This window comes from Arvicanthis niloticus, chromosome 14 (genome assembly GCF_011762505.2).
Source record: "Arvicanthis niloticus isolate mArvNil1 chromosome 14, mArvNil1.pat.X, whole genome shotgun sequence".
Lineage (NCBI taxonomy): Eukaryota > Metazoa > Chordata > Mammalia > Rodentia > Muridae > Arvicanthis > Arvicanthis niloticus.
Genome location: NC_047671.1, coordinates 50,768,426 through 50,788,796, shown reverse-complemented (window position 1 = coordinate 50,788,796; position 20,371 = coordinate 50,768,426). Strand labels below are relative to the sequence as shown.

Here is a 20,371-nt window from a genome sequence, read left to right as displayed (position 1 = left end):
GGATATTTGATCATATTGTGAACCCTGAAATTGTGAACTGGAAAAAAAAACATCTGTTTCTTGTTGAGGTGTGGCTCAACCCTAGCTAGCACACACTTTTAACCCAAGAGCTTTCTGTAAACTAGAGCTAACTAAAGTCGATAATAGGTCAAGAGGTCAAGCGAGCAAACAGTTGACAGGGAATGAACATAAGAAAACCCAGGAAAGAGAAAGGAGAGTCTTTGAGGTGAAGGGTATTTAAGACATCATGGAGAAGGAGAAAGAGCCTTTTCCTTCTGGGAGGTCATCTGGGAGCTTTCTCTGCTTCTCTGAGCAAGCAGGCTTCCACCACAGCATCTGGCTCCTGATTCTTCATTTGGCAAATCAAACGTTTGAGATTTTTTGTTTTGAAAATAACAGAGATGTTTTATTTTCTGCAATTCCTTCCAAGGTGTAGTTGATTCTTCCCTTTCCTTGAACTACAACTATCTTTTATGTCTGCCAGTCTGACCAGATTGGGGGTTATACAAAAGGGTAATGTGTTTATAGTTCATCTTTGTATGATGGTGAAGTGTGATCAAACTGTTCAAATGTAAGAAACTGTCTTGAGATGACCAATTTTCTGATATTAACTATTCCTAAGGGATGAGCTGTTATCCTGCTTGCAAATGTGCAAGTCAATTTGGAAAGGACGTCCTCACATTTATAACCAGAACAACAGACCACTAGTTTGAAGACAGACTGCCGCCGGGCGGTGGTGGAGCATGCCTTTGATCCCAGCACTTGGGAGGCAGAGGCAGGTGGATTTCTAAGTTCGAGGCCAGCCTGGTCTACAGCGTGAGTTCCAGGATAGCCAGGACTACACAGAGAAACCCTGTCTCGAAAAACCAAAAAAAAAAAAAAAAAAAAAAAAAAAAAAAAAAAAGACAGACTGCCTCACCTGTTTCTAAAGCCCAAATCTGTTAGTGAAAACATTTTAAGTGTTACAGATTTCTCTTAATCCAGCTATCTCCCAAATAACTAGGACAGAGCTATTGGGTTTATTTAACAACTTTAAGGAACAACAACTGAGCAGTATTACTCTATTTTAATCCTCTAAACTAACCTGGCTACCTCCCAGCCAAAATCCCTGAGACATTTGCACTTTAGTATTGATCTGGTTCTCTCTGGTTCAGGTGTTTTCTTATGGCGTCTCCTGGACGCTTTCCTCGGACTAATCCCTGCTTCCTCTCCTTCCCTCTCCCCTGGTTTGGAGGAAGTCCAGCCCTATTTGCTCCTCTGCTCAGTCATTGGCTGATCAGACTCTTTATTGACCAATCGGAGAATAGTTGGGGAGCGATGTTTAGACAACATTGAGAAAGAAGGTTTTCAGAAAAAGAATTGCAACCAGATTTGGGGGTGGGCACAGAAATCAACATTTGAATCCTACACAGATCCCCCCATTTGTGAGGAATTTGACAAGGTGAAAGTCACAGAAGTTTTATGTAAGGAACAAGGACCCCTGGAATTACAAAACTCAAAGTTCATGTAGGACAGGAGACATATCTGTCCCTCCTCCTCCAGGGTGTGGAAGAGAAAGGAAGAGTATAAGAAAATGGCTGGAGGTTTGATTACCTTTGGCTCTTGAAAGTTGGTGGTTGAATGAACTTCTCACAGGGTTCAGTTAAGACCATCAGAAAACACAGATATTTATATCATGATTCATAACAGTAGCCAAAGCAGTTACAAAGTAGCAACAAACATCATTTTATAGTTGAAGGTCACCACAACATGAGGAACTGTATTAAAAGGTCTCAGCATTAGGGAGGTTGAGAACCACTGATTTAGAGGATCAGTTAGAGTCCATGACCACCTCGGTAGGGAATGTGGCAGCTGGCACGGTGAGGTCTCATTCGTATCCTGATCACAAAGCACAAGGCAGAGAGCTAACTGGGAATGGTGTGAACTTTTGAAATCTCAAAGCCCTGCCCCCTCAACCTCCTTTAACAAGGCCACTCTTCCTAATTCATTTCTTTCCACACAGTTTCACCGACTGGGGATCTAGTATTTATACATATGAGCCATTCTCATTCAAACCTCCTCAGTTTCCATTCAGCTATCGTTTAACCCCAGCGCCCAGTAATCTCTGAAAGCCTCACTACACATTCATCCTCCACAGCTCCAGCTTGAGAACGCTTCTCAGCAGTTCTTTTCTTGAAGAGAGGTAGGATTTCTAGGGAGATGGAGAAAGTTTAAGAGTGAATTCCTCATCTAGTACTGAGCCTGCCATATAGCAGATACTCAGTAAAGATCTGTGGACTGAGTGGCCTGGACTCAGGGGTCAGGATTATTTAAACTGGGCGTGGAGTCGCATCCCTTTAACCAGAGCATTTGAGAAGCAGAGGCAGGCAGATCTTTATGAGTTTGAGGTCAGCAAAGGATACATAGCCAGATTTTGTCTCAAAAACAAAAACAAAAACAAAACAAAACAAAAGAAAACAACACCAAAATACAAATAAACAAAACCAACGAACACATAGTTATTTTAAAAAATATTTATTCGTGAGCACAGATGGACAACTTTGAGGAGTGAGCTTTTTCCTTCCGTGTGGATCCTGAGGCTCAAAATCAGGGGTCAATCTTGGTGGCTTTTACCCATTGAGCCATCTTGACTGTCTTTCTTTCCTTACATTGTGGGTTAAGATTTTAATAAATTTAAAACAGAGGATTCATTGATGAGGAAGGACCCTCAGAAACCAGGAGGATGTAAACGTTCCTCAAAGAAGCGATATCCTAGGAACAAAGCCAGGGTTCCTGACAAGCCCACTGCTAGAAATGAAGGAGCTGCGATTGTGACTACGCCAGAGTTATTCGTCGCCGAGTAGGAGTCAGAATCCGGAAAAGGATTTCCTTTAAGTGTCAGATTCTCCACTTTGGGGAGCTCATCTGGCCTAGGTTTCCTATCCAGCCTGTTGTAACTGAGATCAAGCACGCTGAGTTTGGCTGGCAGCCCTTTAGGTACTTGCTCCAGCCCAGTGGAAGACAGATTGAGCGAGTTTAGCTGACTAGGCCACTTACAACTCGGAGCGCCTTCAGTAACCCGCAGTGAATTGTGACTGAGGTCCAGTCCTTGCAGCTGCTGCACACTTGCTGCGGCCAGCGCAGAGCACACGCCACTGGGCGTCTCCATCCCCGCGTTGCGCAGCGCTAAAACTTGGAGAGTCGGGAACTTGTGAGGACAGAGGGCTGAGATCAGTCCTCTCTCGCCCAATTCAGGGTTGTCAGACAGGTCTAAGGTGGCAAGGGCAGGGAAGATGCGGACCTGATCGCAGGAAAAGTTGAGTGAGTGTGCTTGGGCAATACTCAGTACCTTGAGTCCAGCCTTTAGCCGCTGCTGCAATTCTGCGAGCCATGCATCCCTTGTTGCCCACGACACGTTTCGGAGGTTCAAGGTGTTGAGATTGGGTCCAGTGGCTTCCAGAAGCGGCGGTGGTGCAGTGCCGGTTATCTCGAGGTTTTCAAGAGTCAGTTCCTGGAGGCCGGAATACCCGAGCACACGCAGGGCTCCGAATAGAATCCGAGTAGGAACCCGCGCTGCCCGCACAGTAAGCCGCTTCAAGGGAAGAGACCTGATAACATCAGTGAACTGCCCTAGATCTGCTTCCGTGTCCACACGTTTTAGAAAGTGCTCCAGGCTGCGGCCACCGCCATAGAACTCCACATCTGCCGCCCCGGTACACAGGAAAGCGCTGGACCAATCCGGCTGCGGATCTGAGAAGTTGCAGGAGCAGCGGACAGCTTCCTCGTCTAGCTCGCAGGGCTCTGGTGTGGCGGGAGAGGCATGCACCAGCGTCAGAAGCAACAGCAACAAGCTGAGCACCCGCTCCTGCGGAGAAAGAAGGGGTCAGGGAGACTCCAGCCAGTCCCTGAGATTCCTCAGGTTGGCACCAGTTCCACCCCAAGACAGTCTGACTCACCATGGTCCGTAGCTTCTGTGAGTTTAAGCACCCCAGACAGGCTCCGAAAAAGGCTTTCCTTTACAGCGGTGTTCTCTGGCTTCCAGGTTCTACGGGCTTGTTTGACCAATTTGGCAGCCCCTGTTAAGTTTATGTAATCCTGGGATGTCACCCTGCCCCTTCCTCTGTGAACTCTAATTGCTTCTCCACTTCTCTTCCTCCTAACAGTCCTACTGACTTCTAGTAAATATTGCAATAAAGTGTTCTGCAGGGAGGGATGAAAACAGGAAGAATTCTGGGTGGCATGAGGGCATTCTGTGCCAGGATGAGCTATGCGCCTCAGGAAATGATGACCTGTCTGCATACAGGAAAAGGGTGAATCACACCAGCGCCTTAGATCATTATTCTGTTGCTCAGTCCCATCCATTCAGCTCCATTTTTTTTTCCCTAGTCTTAGTTGCTACCAATTCCCCACTGTCCAAATCCAAGCCCTTGATTTTCTTTGAGTGTAATTGGACATTTGTGGAAAGACTGTGAACTTATCTATGGATTCCAGAGAGAGAATAAAGCTCAAGGTTGAGAGTTAATATGAAAAACAATTCTCCCTTCTCTCCATTTTATCATTTTATTCCGTTCTTTACTAATTCATTCTTCTCCCACTCTCTACCTCTCCTTTCTCCCCAGGATCTCTCACTCTAGTAGCCCAATTTAGCCTGGCCTGGAACTCGAGATTTTTTCTCCTGCCTCTGCCTCCCAAATTCTGGAATTATAGGTGCGAGCCACCATGTCCAATACTTTTCTTTAAAAAGCTAGGCTAGTGGGACATGCCTTTAATTCCAGCATTTAGGAGGCAGAGGCAGGTCAGCTTGAGTTCAGAGCCAGCCTGGCCTACAAACAGAGTTCCGGGACAGCTAGGACTAAATAGAGACCTTGTTTCAAAAACAAAAGGAAGCAAAATGTGGTATTTGAGAGTGATACATTGGCCAAATCACATTGCACAGCATTCTTAAAATTGGGAAGCAAGGTTTATCATCATCGTTGTCGTTGTCATCATTATGTTTTAGAAGGTTTCACTATATAGCCCTGGATATTCCGGAACTCACTATGTAGAACAAGCTAGCCTGGAATTCACAGAAATTCATCAGCCTTCACCTTCTGAGATTAAAAGCATGTCTCACTATGCCCAACTACAGCAAGGTGTTTTCTAAAGCAGTTTTTGACCAGTTTGCCAGCCCCTGTAAGTTTATGTAATCCTGGGATGTCAGCCTGTTTCTTCCTCTGTGAACTCTAATTGCTTCCCCACTTCCCTTCCTCCTAACAGCCCCACTCACTTCTAGTAAATATTGCAATGAAGTGTTTTGCAGGGAGAGACAGACGCTCTGCCGGACACTCCAGATGTCCTCACTTTTTTTCTTGTTTTGACCAAGAAATCCAGAGTGCCTTTGACAGTCTGTCTTTGTTAGATGTCTTTTTTTTTTTTTTTTTTTTTTTTTTTTTTTTTTCCTGAACCCAATCAGGGATTCTGGGCATTAACAAAGATATTTAGGTTGTTAAAACACTAAAGAAAACCAACACCAGACTGTAAGTTTCCAACCCTCACACAGACTTCCGGTGATAGAGACATATTTAGGAGGAACCCTTTTCCCCCACCATCCATCATGAGGATGCTGCAGCCCTTCTTGGTAGATAAGGACTTTAATAAATGCATTAGATGGATCATCCTAGCATCTGCTACTTCTTTCTTTGGAAACCCACTGACCCCATCTCAAAAGGGTTGGAGGCGTCCTGCTATGAGAACTCCCTTGCATCTATCTGCCTTTGGAGGTAATTCCAGCTTCCAATTTGGCCCAAGAGAAGCATCTTCCATCTGCACTTTGCTTTCTCATTTTCTCTCCCAAGAATAATTCCAGTGATTTTGGAAGTTAGAGCTGGACTGTGTTGAATGAGAGTTAACTGCTACATCACTTGTTTTGAAAGAGGAAAAGAAACCAGTGTCCCATAGGTGGAAGACAACAACCGTACAATTATAACAGCCTCACAGGTTTGAATCCCTAGACTTCTGGGGATAATCTTACTTGGAATCGTGTGTGTGTGTGTGTGTGCAATACATGCTCTTACGCAGATCAGAGGGTGACACTACTGTCTCCATCACTCTTATCCTTATTCATTTGCATTATTTTTTATTTATTCTCTCATATAGTACATCCTGACTTATTGAGAACCACACTAGTCCCTGTTTGGGGGGCAAAAATGTTTCGGCCCTCTCCACTCCATGCTTGGCGGCCACTGTATCCTGGCCCAAGTTGCCACTCCAGTCCGAGGGTCTGGGTTCAGCAAGAGAGAGAGTGAGGATGGACTTGAAGAATGGAGACCAGACAGAATGTGATTCAATCCCGTTTATTCTTCAGTCTCTCTTCCTAGTCCAAGTCCCAAGTCTTGAGTTCCTAGTTCCTAGTTCCTAGTTGTACTCCTGTTGTTCTCTCCCAAGTGTCTAATGTCTACTCCTACTCCTAGTGTCTGAATCTCTGTTACTCCAAATTGTTCTGAACTCTCCTGTCTGCCTCTCGCCTTTTATCATGCCTTTTGGTCGTGCCTTTAAGTCATGCCCTTAGGTCTTGTCTCTAAATCTGATCTTTAAGTCACACACCTTTAATCTCACACACCTTTAATCTCACACACCCAAGGAAAGTCCTGGGTATCTAAAGCAAGATGTTATCAGAGTGTGCTCAGCTGTTGTAGGCTATTGTAATACAAGTCTCATGTCAGGGTATATGGCTCAAGATGGCTGCAAAGCTGATAGCCGCTTTCTGCTAAAAGTCGGCTCCCAACACTGACTAAAGTTTCCCCTCCCTCTCTCCTCCTAATACCTCCCCTTCATACCCACCCCCACACATTTTTTTTTAGACAAGATTTTTCAGAGATCTGTCTGCCTCTGCCTCCTGGATCCTGGGATTGCAGGCATGTGCCACCTTGTCTGATGAAGATATGTTGTTTCCAAAGAAGTGTTAATTGATGAATAGCTGCATGTCTGCTCTCAATCCAAACAAGGAAACCTCAGACCATACCACCTATTGTGTATCCTGTTGAGCATTCCCTATATTTCCTGAATCATACCTCAGATCCAGGCCAGGTCACTGTGACATCTATGATGAGTTTCACTAAGCGTAGCTGACATACACATAACTAAGATATCTGGGTTTCTCTCTCTCTCTCTCTCTCTCTCTCTCTCTCTCTCTCTCTCTCTCTCTCTCAGTGTGTGTGTAGTGTGTGTGTGGTGTGCACATGTGTACATGTGGAGGACAGAGGTTGATGTCCAATGTCTTCTCCTATTGCTCTTGCTCTTATTTGTCTAAAACAAGCTCTCTCACTGAACCTGGAACTCATCATTTCAGCTCTATTGGCTAGCCCTGAGATCCCCTTCTCTCTGCCTTGTTGGAGAGTTGGGGTTACAGGTATTCCACTTGTCTTACCAACTCCAGTGACAAGGATTCAAACTCAGGTCCTTACATGCTTACGAAGCACAGCCAAGACAATGGTAGTGCAGGATATGGGTCCACTTCTTATAGTGTTACCAGTGTTGTCAGACAGGTGGATACAGAAGACAGTTTGGGCAGTGGTATCTGTCTGAATGGACACTTCAGGCAGGACATAGCTTTGCCAGAGACCTCATCTCATCTTCTCCACCAGGAGTTAGATGCGGCTTTAAGAGCCTATTTTGGGCCAGGGAGTGATGGCATGCATCTTTAATCCCAGCACATGGGAGGCAAAAGCAGGTGGGTCTTTGAATTTGAGGCCAGGCTGGTCTACAGAGTGAGTTCCAGAACAGCCAAGGCTACACGGAGAGACAGATAAAAAGAGAGGCTATTCTGGGGCCAGCAAATAGTCAAGTGCTTGCCATAAAACTACTATTTGAGTTCAGGCACTAGAGCTCACTTAAAGATGTAAGAGAACCAAAGAACCAGCTCCATGACTGCATCCACCCATGTGCAGTGGCATGTACATGCTTCCTTCCCATCAATTCAGGGGAGGAGGAGAAAGAGGAAGAGGAAGAGGAGGAGGAAGAAGAGGAAGGGGGAGAAGCTGCCACTGCTGCAAGCTTGTTGCAAGAGGAAGGGGTCCAGACACTAGCTCCATCACTACAGGATGATGGTATAAGGACTGTCCTGGGGCTGGAAGGATATTGGGCTTGGAGACATGGTACAAGGTGTTAAATATCCGTAGATATTTAACTGATTGTTTTGTGGTAGAGACCAACTCATTGGCTGACTCCAAGGGGATAGAACTAAATTCAAAGAAAGGAAGTTGATGTGAAAAACATTGGAGAGATACCTATAGCTAAAAGCATTTGCTCTCAACCTGGTAGGTTGGTTCACTGCACCTAGATGGCAGTTCAAAACCACCTGCAACTCCAGGTGCAGGGGATCTAGTACCCTGTTCTGACTTCTGGGGGTAGTAGATACACAAATGGTACACACACACACACACACACACACACACTGCCAAAATGATCTCACATATAAAATAAAAATAAATCTTTTTATAAGATTTATTTATTTATTTATTTATTTGGTGATTCCATTTTTGTTTTTTATGTGCATTGGTGTTTTGCTTGCATGTATATCTGTATGAGGGTTTCTGAGCCCCTGGAAATGGAGTTACAGACAGTTGTGAGCTGCCATGTGGGTACTGGGAACTGAACCAGGGTCTTCTGGAAGAGCAACCATTGCTCTTAACCTCTGACCTGTCTCTCTGGCCCAAAATACAAATTGTTTAAAAGAACAATTCACGTTCTTCATTTGTATTGTTCCTGAACTTGGGGTCATGAAAAAGAGTATTTACTTGATGTGACCACCTCAGGAAGAGGAATAAAGACATAGAGTGAGCCCCTCACCATCTCTCTTCAGGAACCAGAAGTGAGATTAGAGTTTATGGAGAGGGTCTGGGTTTTGCATATCTAAGCAGCTCCCCAGTCAAGGGGTTTTGCCTGTCATTATCTGGACCCTAATCTCCCTAACAAGTGGTCTGAGAGAGAAGCCTTTAGCACTGTGTGAAATCGATGTTTCTGGAGGACAAGGTCCTCCTCTGGTCAGTACCAGGCTTTATTTAGCCCTTTTCTTTCTCTTCCCAGCAGAAAATTCCTGGAACTTGGATGGCAAGTTCTTCCTCAGCTTGGCATGAGAAGAGAAACCATGTGTTTAGCTTCAGGTTTTCTCTTTTCCCAGCATGAGATTTCTGGAAAAATTCCAGTTTCTTGGGATCTACTATTTCAGTAGTCTGATAACCAAAAAAAAAAAAAAAGAGAGAGAAAAATGTCTCTTCAAGGACCTTCATTTCTGTGAGGCTACATATAGCACTTTGCCTTAGGGGTAACTTTCTAAAACGTAGAGTCACCAAGGAAAATGGTCATGTCACAGAGTACTAATTCTCTTGGAGCTGGGAAGAAAGTATTTGAGAAAGCCAACAACAGATTATACTGTGACTGAGTGATAGCTATGGAAGGGCCAGAGAGAGGAAGAACAAGGAAACATATGACTTCACAAAGGAACAGGTTTAACCAGAGAGAACCTGAGGAATAGCAGACTCTAGCTGAGGAAAACCAGAGAGTTTGTGGACCACTTATAGACTAGGATTAGTTACAGGGAGAAAGTAGGAAGAAAGAATGGAGAACGGGCATGTCTTAGTTAGGTTTCGATTGCTGTGATAAAACATTAGGACTTGTACTGGCTGGTTTTGCGTCAACTTGACACAAGCTGGAATTATCACAGAAAAAGGAGCTTCAGTTGAGAAAATGCCTACATGAGATCCAGCTGTAAGTCATTTTCTCAATTAGTGATCAAGGGGGGAGAGCCCTTGTGGGTGGTGCCATCCCTGGGTTGGTAGTCTTGGGTTCTATAAGAAAGCAAGTGAGGAAGCCAGGGGAAGCAAGCCAGTAAGTAACATCCCTCCACGGCTTCTGCATCAGCTCCTGCTTCCTGACCCACTTGAGTTCCAGTCCTGACTTTCTTTGGTAATGAACAGCAATGTGGAAGTGTAAGCTGAATAAACCTTTTCCTCCCCAACTTGCTTCTTGGTCATGATGTTTGTGCAGGAATAGAAACTCTAAGACAGGACCCAAAAGCAACTTGGGGAGAAAAGAGTTTATTTTGTCTTACACTTCCAGGTAACAATAGTCTATCACTGAGGAAAGTCAGAGCAGGGAGTTAAGGCAGGAACTGAAGTAGAGACCATGGAAGACTGCTGCTTACTGCCTTGCTCCTCATGGCTTGCTCAGCCTGCCATTTTATAGCAGCATTTAAGACCACCAGCCCAGGGATAGCACCACCCATAGTGAGCTGGACACTTCCACACTAATCAGTCAAGAAAACACCCCACAGGCTTGTCCACAGGCCAGTCTTGTGTGGGTATTTTCTCAATTGAGGTTCCCTCTCCCAAAAATGACTCTAGCATGTGACTTGGCAAGTTGACACAAAACTAGCTAGCACAGAAAGTCAAAAAGCTTCCTTTTTGGTCTGAGATTGGCTGTTGTTAGGAGTGACCAGGGAATAGCAAGAAATCAACTAATTCATAAATATCTCTATTGCTAGGTGTTACCAGAGGTCCTTAGGATGGGTGGAGGTCGAAGTACACTGTGTTAAGAACATTGGTTGCGCCGGGCAGTGGTGGTGCACGCCTTTAACCCCAGCACTTGGGAGGCAGAGGCCAGCCTGGTCTACAGAGTGAGTTCCAGGACAGCCAGGGCTATACAGAGAAACCCTATCTCGAAAAACAAAAAACAAAACAGCATTGGTTGCTCTTTCAGAGGACACAGCATTGGTTGCTTTTTCAGAGGACATGGATTCAATTCCCAGCATCCAAATGGCAGTTAAATATTATTTTTACAAAACAAAACAAAAAACACTGGGTGGTGGTGCTTGCCTTTAATCCTGGCATTCAGGAGGCAGAGACCTGTTGCGGCCCGAGCTGCCCCACACTTGGGGGCCAAAAATATTGAGAACTGCCCTACCCCACGTTTGGGGGCCAAAATGTCTTGACCATTCTGTCAATGTTGGGGACCCACACTGCCAAAAGCCTTGGGGACTAACTTGTTAGCCCGCACTGCCCCAAGCAGCTCCAGTCCGAGGGTCGGGGTTCAGCAAGAGAGAGAGAGTGAGGACGGACCCAAAGAATGGAGACCAGACAGAGTATGACTCAATCCCGTTTATTCTTCAGTCTCTCTTCTTCTCCAAGTCCCAAGTCTTGAGTTCCTAGTCCCTAGTGCCTCCAAGTTTCAAGTTCTTCCTCCAAGTGCCAAGTGCCTAATACCTAGTAATCCTTCTTCTTCTTCTTCTTCTTTTTTTTTTTTCAGAGCTGAGGACCGAACCCAGGGCCTTGTGCTTGCTAGGCAAGCGCTCTACCACTGAGCTAAATCCCCAACCCATAATCCTTCTTCTAGTTCTCTAGTCCAAGTGTCTTCTTCCTCAATGCCTAATTCCTACTCCAAGTTGTTCTCCAAGTTGTACTCTCTAACCTAATTCCTAGTTCCAAGTTTTACTGAACTCTTCTGTCTGCCTCTTACCTTTTATATGTCTTACTTCTAAGCCACGCCTCTAAGTCCCACCTTTAAGTCATGCCCTTAGGCCTTGTCTCTAAATCTGATCTCTAAGTCATGCCCTTAAGTCTCGGCTCTAAATCACAGCTTTAAGTCTCACACACTCAAGGGAAGATCCTGGGTATCTAAAGCAAGATGTTATCAGAGCATGCTCAGCTGTTGTAGGCTATTGTAATCAAGTCTCTTGTCAGGGTATATGGCTCAAGATGGCTGCAAGGATGATAGCTGCCTTCTGTTGGCTCCCCACAGAGACCAGCAGATCTCTGAGTTTGAAGCCTGCCTGGTCTACAGAGTGAATTCCAAGCCAGGACTAAACAGAGAAATCATGTCTCAAAACCCAAAACCAATCCAAGCAACCAACCAAACAAAAAAACCCAACAACAAAAAAACCAAACCAACCAGAAAACCCCCCACAAACCCAAAACAAAACCTGTCCTTAATTTTGGTTCCAGTGACTCTGATACTATCTTCTGGCCTCCACAGGCACCTGGTACATAATAGTGCACATTCAGGCCAGATACTCATACACATAAAAATAAATAAATAAATGTTTATTAAATAAAAAGACTTATTTTTAGTTACCTGTTGCAGGATATTTGACCACACAGAAAGTTGTTTTGTAGAAGGAATCAGCCATGTTTGAAAGTGACTTTATATGGCAAATTAGAGAAAGATTTGACAGAATAGGAAATTCTCAACTCTCATGAGAAAAGAGAGGAAAGGGAAGCTACTTAAGGGGCAGTGGGGAGGGAGAAGAGAGAGACAGAGAGAGAAAGAGAGGAAGAGAGGAAGAGAGAGGGGAGGCTGTGGCAGCAGCAGAGGCAACAGAGGGATTTTTACTCGGATAGTTGTACAGAGACAGGTTGCAGAGAGAGAACAAACTAGACACATGATTGAAGACAGAATGATCTGGAGAATGAGGAGCCAAATGTCTAGAACAGATTAAGAGAGATAGTTTGAGGTCTGAGAAGGCTAGGCTGATTCCATGACAGGCTTCAAATTGGCAGTTAAGGAGACTAGGCCTAAATCTCTGTTTCCAAGAACTGGGCAAGTCCAGGCCTCAGAAGCTTCACTGTCACCTGGCCTGAGGCAAGGACAATGGGCCAGCAGCAGTTTCCAGACTTTCTCAGCAACCTCCCCAGCAAGTTTCCAGCCTCCACACCCCGGTAATAGAATGTTTGTAGAGATGGACCCAACAGATTAACATAGAGGTCATCTCCCTGGGATTTCCCTAATGTGCTTTAAGTCAGGCCTGCAAGCTCACTTGGTTGTCTCTTTGTCTTGGTAATGGGAGACTGAAGCATGTTAGAATTTAGCAAAATAAAACACTCTTTGCGTTTTCATACTATTTGAGTCTTGGGTATCATTCTTAGGTGAATCATGAACCCTTACAGGTCAAATAGAGCAAAAAGTCAGAGGCTGAGAGAGAAGCCAGATTGAACCAGTCAGCTTGGTGAGGAGTTTGAGCCGGAACAGTTGAGTTGAATCAATCAACTAGAGTTCAGCAACAACCAGGAAGGGGTAATCTTATTCAGCAGCAAATCTCAGAGGCTGAAAATATTCTAGGCCTAGATTAGATTGTACTGAGGCTAGAAGCTTCCAGGATCAGACTTAGGTTAGTAGACAAAGGCAGTAAGCCTTAGAGACAACAATTTTGATCAGGCGGATAAAAGTTACTTTTATAGAATTCTTTTATTATGTAGCCCTGGCTGGCCTAGAACTTGATATGTGAGCCAGGTGGTCTCAAACTCTTTTTGCTTCCCGAGTGTTAGAATTACAAGCGTGTGCCACCAAGACAAGCAAGATTTATTTTTATGGTATGTCTAGTGTGCCTGCATGGCATCACATGCGTGCAGGAACTGATAGGTAGTTGTGGGCTGCCTGAGATGAGCGCTGGAAATTGGACCCAGGCTCCTTCTGGAAGAGTAGTACACGCTCTTTTTGTTTGTTTGTTTTTGTTTTTGTTTTTCGAGACAGGGTTTCTCTGTGTAGTCCTGGCTGCCCTGGAACTCACTCTGTAGACCAGGCTGGCCTCCGGCAGAGTAGTACACGCTCTTAAAGCCATCTCGCAAAGAAAAGTGCTTATCAATGGAAGCTGAGTAATCAGTGAATTAATCAGTGACTTCTTAGAATGAACAGGCGCTTGCTGGATGATCGGTGACACTGCAGGCCTGGGGAGATCTCTTTCATGAGCTTGAGCTCGGAAAGACAGCAGAGTCAGCCTACCAACTGCGAAATTCCGGCTTGACCACGCCCTGCGTCATCGTCCCGCCCTCACGCACAGCCCCGCCCCCGCCCTGTACAGAGAGCGGACTTTTTCTGGCCTTGAGGTTTTGTTCAGCGCCTGCGCAGTCCCAACCTTCCCCGGGCCGCACCATAGCCGCCGAGCTCTGGGATTTCCTTTGGCTGCACCATGTGGAGTCGGCGGCAGGGCCGCCTCAGGACGCAGGCGATTGGGGTAGAGGAGCTGAGGCAACGCCGGCGGGAGCGGGAGGCAGGTGTGCACGGACGAGGAAGCCAGGGGAAATGCACTGTGGCGGTTGGGAGTAGGGAAAAGAGACGGCTGGCTGAGCCGAGTGTGAGCCGCCTAGCTTCTCCTCCTTAACTGAGTGGTTCCTCTGCCCCCAGCCCTGCGGAAGGCGCGGAGGGAGCAGCAGTTGGTCAGCAAGAGGCTGCTGAGGGAAGACGCCCCGGAAGAAGCCGGAGGCCAGAGTGCAGCTGTGCTCCTTGGGGAAGCCGAGGTGAGGGCCTGGGCGACCCGCACCTGAATGCCAGCCACTCCTAACCTCCAGCGAGTAGCTGGATCAAGCAGGAAACAGGATGAATTAGCCTGTACCACTCAGTGCCCCTCATCCTTATATCAGCCCATCATCAGTCAAGTCATTGCTTATTGTTTTTAAACCTCTTTAAAGAGTTCCCGAGTCTATGGTGCCTCTTAGCGTAGGATGCTCCTTACTAACCACCCTTTTAAAAAGGTCTTCATTTGCCACCCGACTCCTTTTTAAAACACAAAAACCAAAATCCTTCCATCGACCTGCTAAACGATACATATTCTAACGACTTGTCAGTAACCTCAACTCAGCCACTGTCTCATTTTCAGCTCCTGGAACTTACACCAGCTGTCTCAAGGTCTGTGCTTTTACTAAATCTAAAGTTTGTTTTCTTAGTGTCTCACAAACTGGCAATCCTCCTGCCTCAGCTCAGGTATTAGAATTACTAGTGTGCACCACCATATCCAGCTCTCCAAACTAGACTTAACTAGAACCTGATAGGCGGCAGGTGTGGTGTGTCTCACCTGTAGTTCCATCACTTAGGGGGTTGAGGCCAATTTGGGCTCCATAGCAAGACCCTGAAAAAAAAGTCCAGATACATTTGCACAATATCTGTAATAAATCTATTCATTACTTTTTTGTTAATTTTGATTTTTTGGACAGGGTCTCTTATAATATCCCAGTCTATATTCAATTCAAACTCTGTAGCTGAGGGTGACTTTGAACCTTGATCCTCTTCCACATACTAAGTGTTGGGCTTATAGTTGTTCACCACCACACTGCCTTACCGGGTGCTGGGAATCTAGTCCAGGAATTTGACTGAGCCAGGCAAGCCTTTACCAACTGCACTCCCATCTCTAGCCTAGGTTTACTGAATGAGTAAATTAAAGTGTCTATACATTCTACAGACATTGCTTATGTTTTAGTAATGCCTGTGTTAATATATTACATAGCAGTTGCTCCTAGGCTATGTTTAGTCATTGTATGGATCCTTTATGCCAGGACATTGAGCAGTGAGGCACACAAAGACTGACAAGATGGAGCTCAGAGTATTCAAAGACCAACGAAGGAAACCAATTTCTTATCATTTTTATCATAGGAAGACACATGAGGCACAAGAACTCATAAGTTTGTTGGAGGAAGCCAGAAGCCACTAACTTCCCTGAGGCCACAAAGAGCAGAAATCTGAAGAACAACAGTATATAGAGTCTGGAGTATATCATAGGCAGAGGCACTAGATGTGCAGAAGCGTGGAAGCATTAAGACATGTTGTTTGTAGGTGTCACTGGACTGTACTTTGCATGGGAGGACAGGTGAAAGGAGGGAGGATTCACCAGGTGGAGAGGTTTAATATTATCCTGGAAATAGCCCTATAAGAAGGCAGAGTAGAAATTCTTGTTTTTTCAGATGCTGAGACAGGTTCAGCTTCTTTGGAAGTTAGTGGTAGAGCTGGTACCAGGATCCCTTGCCTAACAAACTGCCTGAATGATGCTGCTTGGTAGCTGTATTACTTTGTTGGTTTGTTTTTTGAGAAAAGGTCTCTCTGTAGGTCCAACTGTCCTGGAACTTACTGTGTAGACCAGGCTGGCCTCACTTGGTTTGTCCCACCATGCCAGGCCATATGGTTACCAATAACAAGTTCTGAATATGTGTTGATATTGAAGAAGTCACAGATGAAGTTGGTAGACAAGAGACTTAGGATGTGCTTCATGGCAATTACGTGTCACCCTGTTCTGGGATCTAGGTCCAACAGTTCCTTCGGCTAGCCCAACGGGGAACAGATGAAAAGGAGAGAGAGAAGGCTCTGGTCAGCCTTCGTCGAGGCTTGCAGCACCCTGACACACAGCAAACCTTCATCAGGTCAGAGTGGGTGGTATGAGTGGTTGGCTGGGGCTTTCCAGGGACAAGAGAGTAGAGGGGATAGAGCCCAGGCTTAGCGGGGTTCTGGTGTCATCCATGTAGGCTGGAGGGCGGCATGCGAATTCTTGTCGGGCTCTTGACCAGCAACCGGGCCCTGTTGCAGCTTGAGGCGGCTCGGTGCTTTCATGAGCTCTCTCATTCTGAGCAGTCTGCAGTGGCTGAGGCCTGCCTGCCAGCTACTTCCTACCTCCTCACCTACCTCTCTGGTCACAGCTCAGACTTCATAGTAAGACCTGTTCCTTTTACCCTTGTTCTGGGCTTAGAGTTTATATATGCCTCTGGGGCCAGCTTGAGCTAGCAGGTACAGGAAAATAAAAAACAGTGCACATAGCCATCATCTCCCCTCTCTTGTGAACTTTGAGGACAGGGGCATGCCATCTTCCTTCTCCTGTTTCTGGCTTGGTGTGAGATGAGCCCAGGCCAGTGCTTTTGTTGCCTGCTCTCAGGAGCTGTGTCTGTACACACTGGGGAACCTTATCGTGGAGAGCGAGGCTGTGAGAAAGCAGCTCCTGCCACAGGGCATTGTTCCAGCCTTTGCTGCATGCATCCAGGTGAGTGCTTCCTTGGTCTCTCCCTAGCAAGCCTCCCCTAGCTTCTCTCCACACTCCCTACTGGCTTAGCTAGGTAGCTCCAACCTGTACCCTTTGTCAAAGGGTTAAAAGTCTGGATCCTTTTGACCCATTTTTCCAGTCAGATCCTTACCCTGTTTGTTTCCAGTCCCCCCATGTGGCTGTGCTGGAAGCCCTTGGATATGCCTTGTCCCAGCTTCTGCAGGCTAAGGAAGCTCCAGAGAAGATCATTCCGTGAGTAAAATTAGATCTTTAGATGCCCAGCTATGGTTGACGCTCTTGGTAGTATAGCCCATAGGTGCTTGATCAGATCTGATTTCCACATTTTGACTCCCTGGCTAGGGAGAATTTGGGGTTTTGAGAGGAGCCATTGGTATCTCCATGGTTCCTGCTCACAGCCTGCTTTTGCTGGCAGCTGTATTCTGGACTCCAGCCTTCCCCAGCAGATGCTACGATTGATGCAACCAGGCCCGAAGCTGAATCTTGGGGTTGCGATGGAGTTTGCCTGGTGCCTTCATTATATCATTTGCAGGTAACAGGCCAATTGGGAAAAGTGTCTTTCCTAGGGCTCCCTACATATGACTTAAGTCTTTGGACTGAATTTAGTTTCTGGAATTGCTTTGGTGTGTTTTCAACCCTCTATAGTGCTTTCTTTTGCTTAGGAAACCCACAGACTGGGTTGTTTTGTAGCTTAAAAGTAGGATTGACTTGCTAGTGACTGCCTGCTTCCTGTCACTCAGCCAGGTCAACAACGCTGTGCTCCTCACTCATGGGGCTCTGCCCACGCTGGCACTGCTGCTGTTGGACTTGGCTGGGGCTGTGCAGAGAATGGATGATGTGGGACTAGAGCTGGTAAGGGAGAGGGTCTGTGGGACTTGCTGTACACTCTGCCTCTGTGTCTCTGCTGCCTTTCTCCTTCTCTTACGCTCACCTTGTCTTTACAGCTTGCATGCCCTGTGCTTCGGTGTCTAAGCAACCTGTTAACAGAAGTGCCAGCGGAGGCCATGGGACAGCAAATGGAGCTCAGAGACGAGAGACTTGTGGCAGCCTTATTTATCTTTCTCCAGTTCTTCCTTCAGAAACAGCCCGCTTTGCTGCCTGAGGGCCTCTGGCTCCTCAACAACCTCACTGGTATCTATTACACTCTGCCTAGGCCTGGTCTTTTATCGTCATTAAAATATTTATTAAGGCCAGAGGAAGGGTAGATTTGTTAGGAAAGAAAATACAGATTGAGAGAAAGGCAGAGAATAAGGGAGGATGGGACTAGGGGGATAATTAAAAAACTACAGGAGGGGTCCACACCTTTCCCTACCCTGTCAGTGAAGGTCTCTCATCTTACAACCTTCTTGCAAGGATGGGTCCTTGGGTCCCTGAAAGGACCCCTTTGAAGGAAGACCCTCCCTCTACCCATGGCTGTCAAGCAATCTTTTCCTCCCCAATTTCCCAATAAATTGCCTGGGTCTCAGTCCCTTCAGGATGGGATGAAAGCAATCCCAGGGATCTCTACCTCTTCCTCAGGGTCAACCACCCTACACCTCTTCCTGTTTCTCAACCTTAGCTTGCTTACCAACTATTGCCAAAGATGCTTTGTAAATAAAACTGTTGAAGCTTCGGTCAGAAAAATCTTTCAGATGAAGTGCACTGGAAGTAGACCCAGTTAGCCATGGGTCTCCTCTTCCTCGGCTTCAAGTTCCTGCAATTAGGAGACTGAAAATGAAGTAAGAGCTCCCCCATGTGGATACAGTGTCTTGCACACCCAAGAGAGCTCATCTGTAGTACACACACGAGTCCCCTTAGCATGTGTTCATGTGTTGAGTACTGGATGCCAGGTATATACATGTTACAAACACAAAACCCTTTCTTTCATGGCATATTTAGCCTCTTGATACACTGACCTCAGAGCTTGAAGCTACTAGAGACAGAAGTGGGAACAGTTGGGCTGGAAGAAGCGAGGGCAGGGAACTTCAGCAACAGGACAGAATGTACCCATCTCCTCTTGGGAGGAGATGCTCTCCCCATTAATTAATTATGAGATCTGGAAATGGTGGTTCCTCAAAGTTGTATTTAAGGAAGTATTTGATACTCTTATCCTTCTGGGGATACATTTGTGGTCAGGGGCCTCATGGAATGGAGTGTGGGGGTGCAGAGACTCAAGGAAGATATTAAAGTCTGCTTGCACATACTCCAGGGACATATTTCTTATCCTTGAAGGCCCTTATGCCTCCCATTTGGATAGCAGCAGTACTTGAGACTGAGCAGAATATGGACTTTTATATAGAGGCTAGTTCTTCATGGCCTAGGTTGTAATGGGTAGGGTTGTGGGAGTAGCAGTTCATAGCTAAAGGTACTTCATGTGACATTTTCCTTTTCAGCAAATAGTCCTACTTTTTGTACCTCTTTGCTCTCTCTGGATCTGATTGAGCCGCTCTTGCAGCTGCTGCCACTATCAAATGTGGTATGCACGTTGGTATGTACTGGCATAACATCTGAATTCATGAACTGCTGGTTAAAGCAAATAGGGAGAACAGTCCCAGGCTTTCTTAAGTACCCTTAATTGAGAGCTGGTAGATGGTGTGGTATGGTTTCAGAGCTAGTACAGTCTAGGTGTAAATCTTTAACCCTAATTACTGCTTATGGTCCTTGGGTAAATGAACAGAATACTGGAAGCACCAATCTCTTCCCTTATAAATGGGCAATGTCTCCGATGTGGTTGTGGGAATGACATATAAAGAGCCTGTAGTAGTGCTTGGGTACATAGTTATATCCTATTATAATTTTTGTTTTTCATCTTTTGTTGTTGGGGGGATATATCTTTGTGTCTGCAGGTGCTTACAGTTCTGTGCAATGTCGTGGAGAAGGGTCCAGCTTACTGTCAGCGGCTGTGGCCAGGGCCCCTGCTCTCCTGCTTGCTTAACACACTGGCTCTCTCTGACACCGAAGTAGTAGGCCAGAGTTTGGAGCTGCTGCAGCTGCTATTCTTGTATCAGCCAGAGGTGGGTCTGGTTTGTAATCTCTTGCCCAGAGGCCACTGATCCTACCATGGCACCCTTCTCGTCCAGTCCTACCTATATTTGTTTCTCTGGGAAAGGCTAGCCTATGTGGGCTGGAGGTCAGATCCTTCATCCTGTTAGGAATGTACCATCTACGAAGTGGGCTGGCCCATGGAGCTCCAGAATTGGGTTTTAGGGTTTAAATGTTGGCCCTTCTCTATCCTCAGGCTGCCCAGGCCTTCCTGCAGCAGTCAGGGCTGCAGGCCCTAGAAAAGCATCAGGAGGAAACTCAGCTTCAGGATAGGATACACGCTCTCCAACAGACAGCTGCCATTCATGGATGACCTGGATGCTTAACGTCACCCCTTACCCCTGTGGCATATTTATCCTAGGGTCTCCTATCTTGTTTTAGAAGCTAGTAGCTTTCTGTATACCTGAGTGTGGGGTTGCACTTGAGATGTCTTGTTTAATCCTTTTCAGCAAGCTGGTTAATGACATGTGACATCACAGCTGGCAGCTGGGGTTTTTTTTGATGAGAAATAAAATAGTATTTTTATAGAAAACGACTTTGCCTCAGTGTTTGTGCAGTAAGAGGGAGAAGGTAATGAGGAGGATATTG

At 46.0% G+C, this 20,371-nt stretch overlaps 2 protein-coding genes across 8 annotated transcripts; one reads left to right on the top strand and one right to left on the bottom strand.

Annotated features, from left to right (window-relative positions):
• Positions 1-2,498: 2,498 nt before the first annotated feature.
• On the bottom strand, positions 2,499-4,228 carry Cd14 (CD14 molecule). The gene is made up of 2 exons (XM_034518235.2): positions 3,936-4,228; positions 2,499-3,844 (listed from the first exon to the last, which is right to left on the bottom strand). Exons 1-2 carry the CDS (start codon positions 3,936-3,938, stop codon positions 2,708-2,710), a joined length of 1,140 nt encoding a protein of 379 aa, XP_034374126.1. The 5' UTR covers positions 3,939-4,228; the 3' UTR covers positions 2,499-2,707.
• A 9,590-nt stretch (positions 4,229-13,818) lies between these two features.
• Positions 13,819-20,315, top strand: Tmco6 (transmembrane and coiled-coil domains 6). 7 transcript variants are annotated; one of them, XM_076912781.1, is made up of 12 exons: positions 13,819-14,000; positions 14,131-14,243; positions 16,018-16,133; positions 16,236-16,419; positions 16,640-16,744; positions 16,884-16,996; positions 17,178-17,294; positions 17,503-17,614; positions 17,707-17,893; positions 19,135-19,229; positions 19,588-19,755; positions 19,980-20,315. In XM_076912781.1, exons 1-12 carry the CDS (start codon positions 13,916-13,918, stop codon positions 20,094-20,096), a joined length of 1,512 nt encoding a protein of 503 aa, XP_076768896.1. In that variant the 5' UTR covers positions 13,819-13,915; the 3' UTR covers positions 20,097-20,315. The 7 variants fall into 7 exon arrangements, with proteins under 7 accessions (XP_076768896.1, XP_034373739.1, XP_076768897.1 ...); XM_034517848.2 differs by having other exon boundaries at positions 13,820-14,000; positions 16,911-16,996; XM_076912782.1 differs by having other exon boundaries at positions 13,834-13,960.
• The last annotated feature ends 56 nt before the right edge of the window (positions 20,316-20,371 follow it).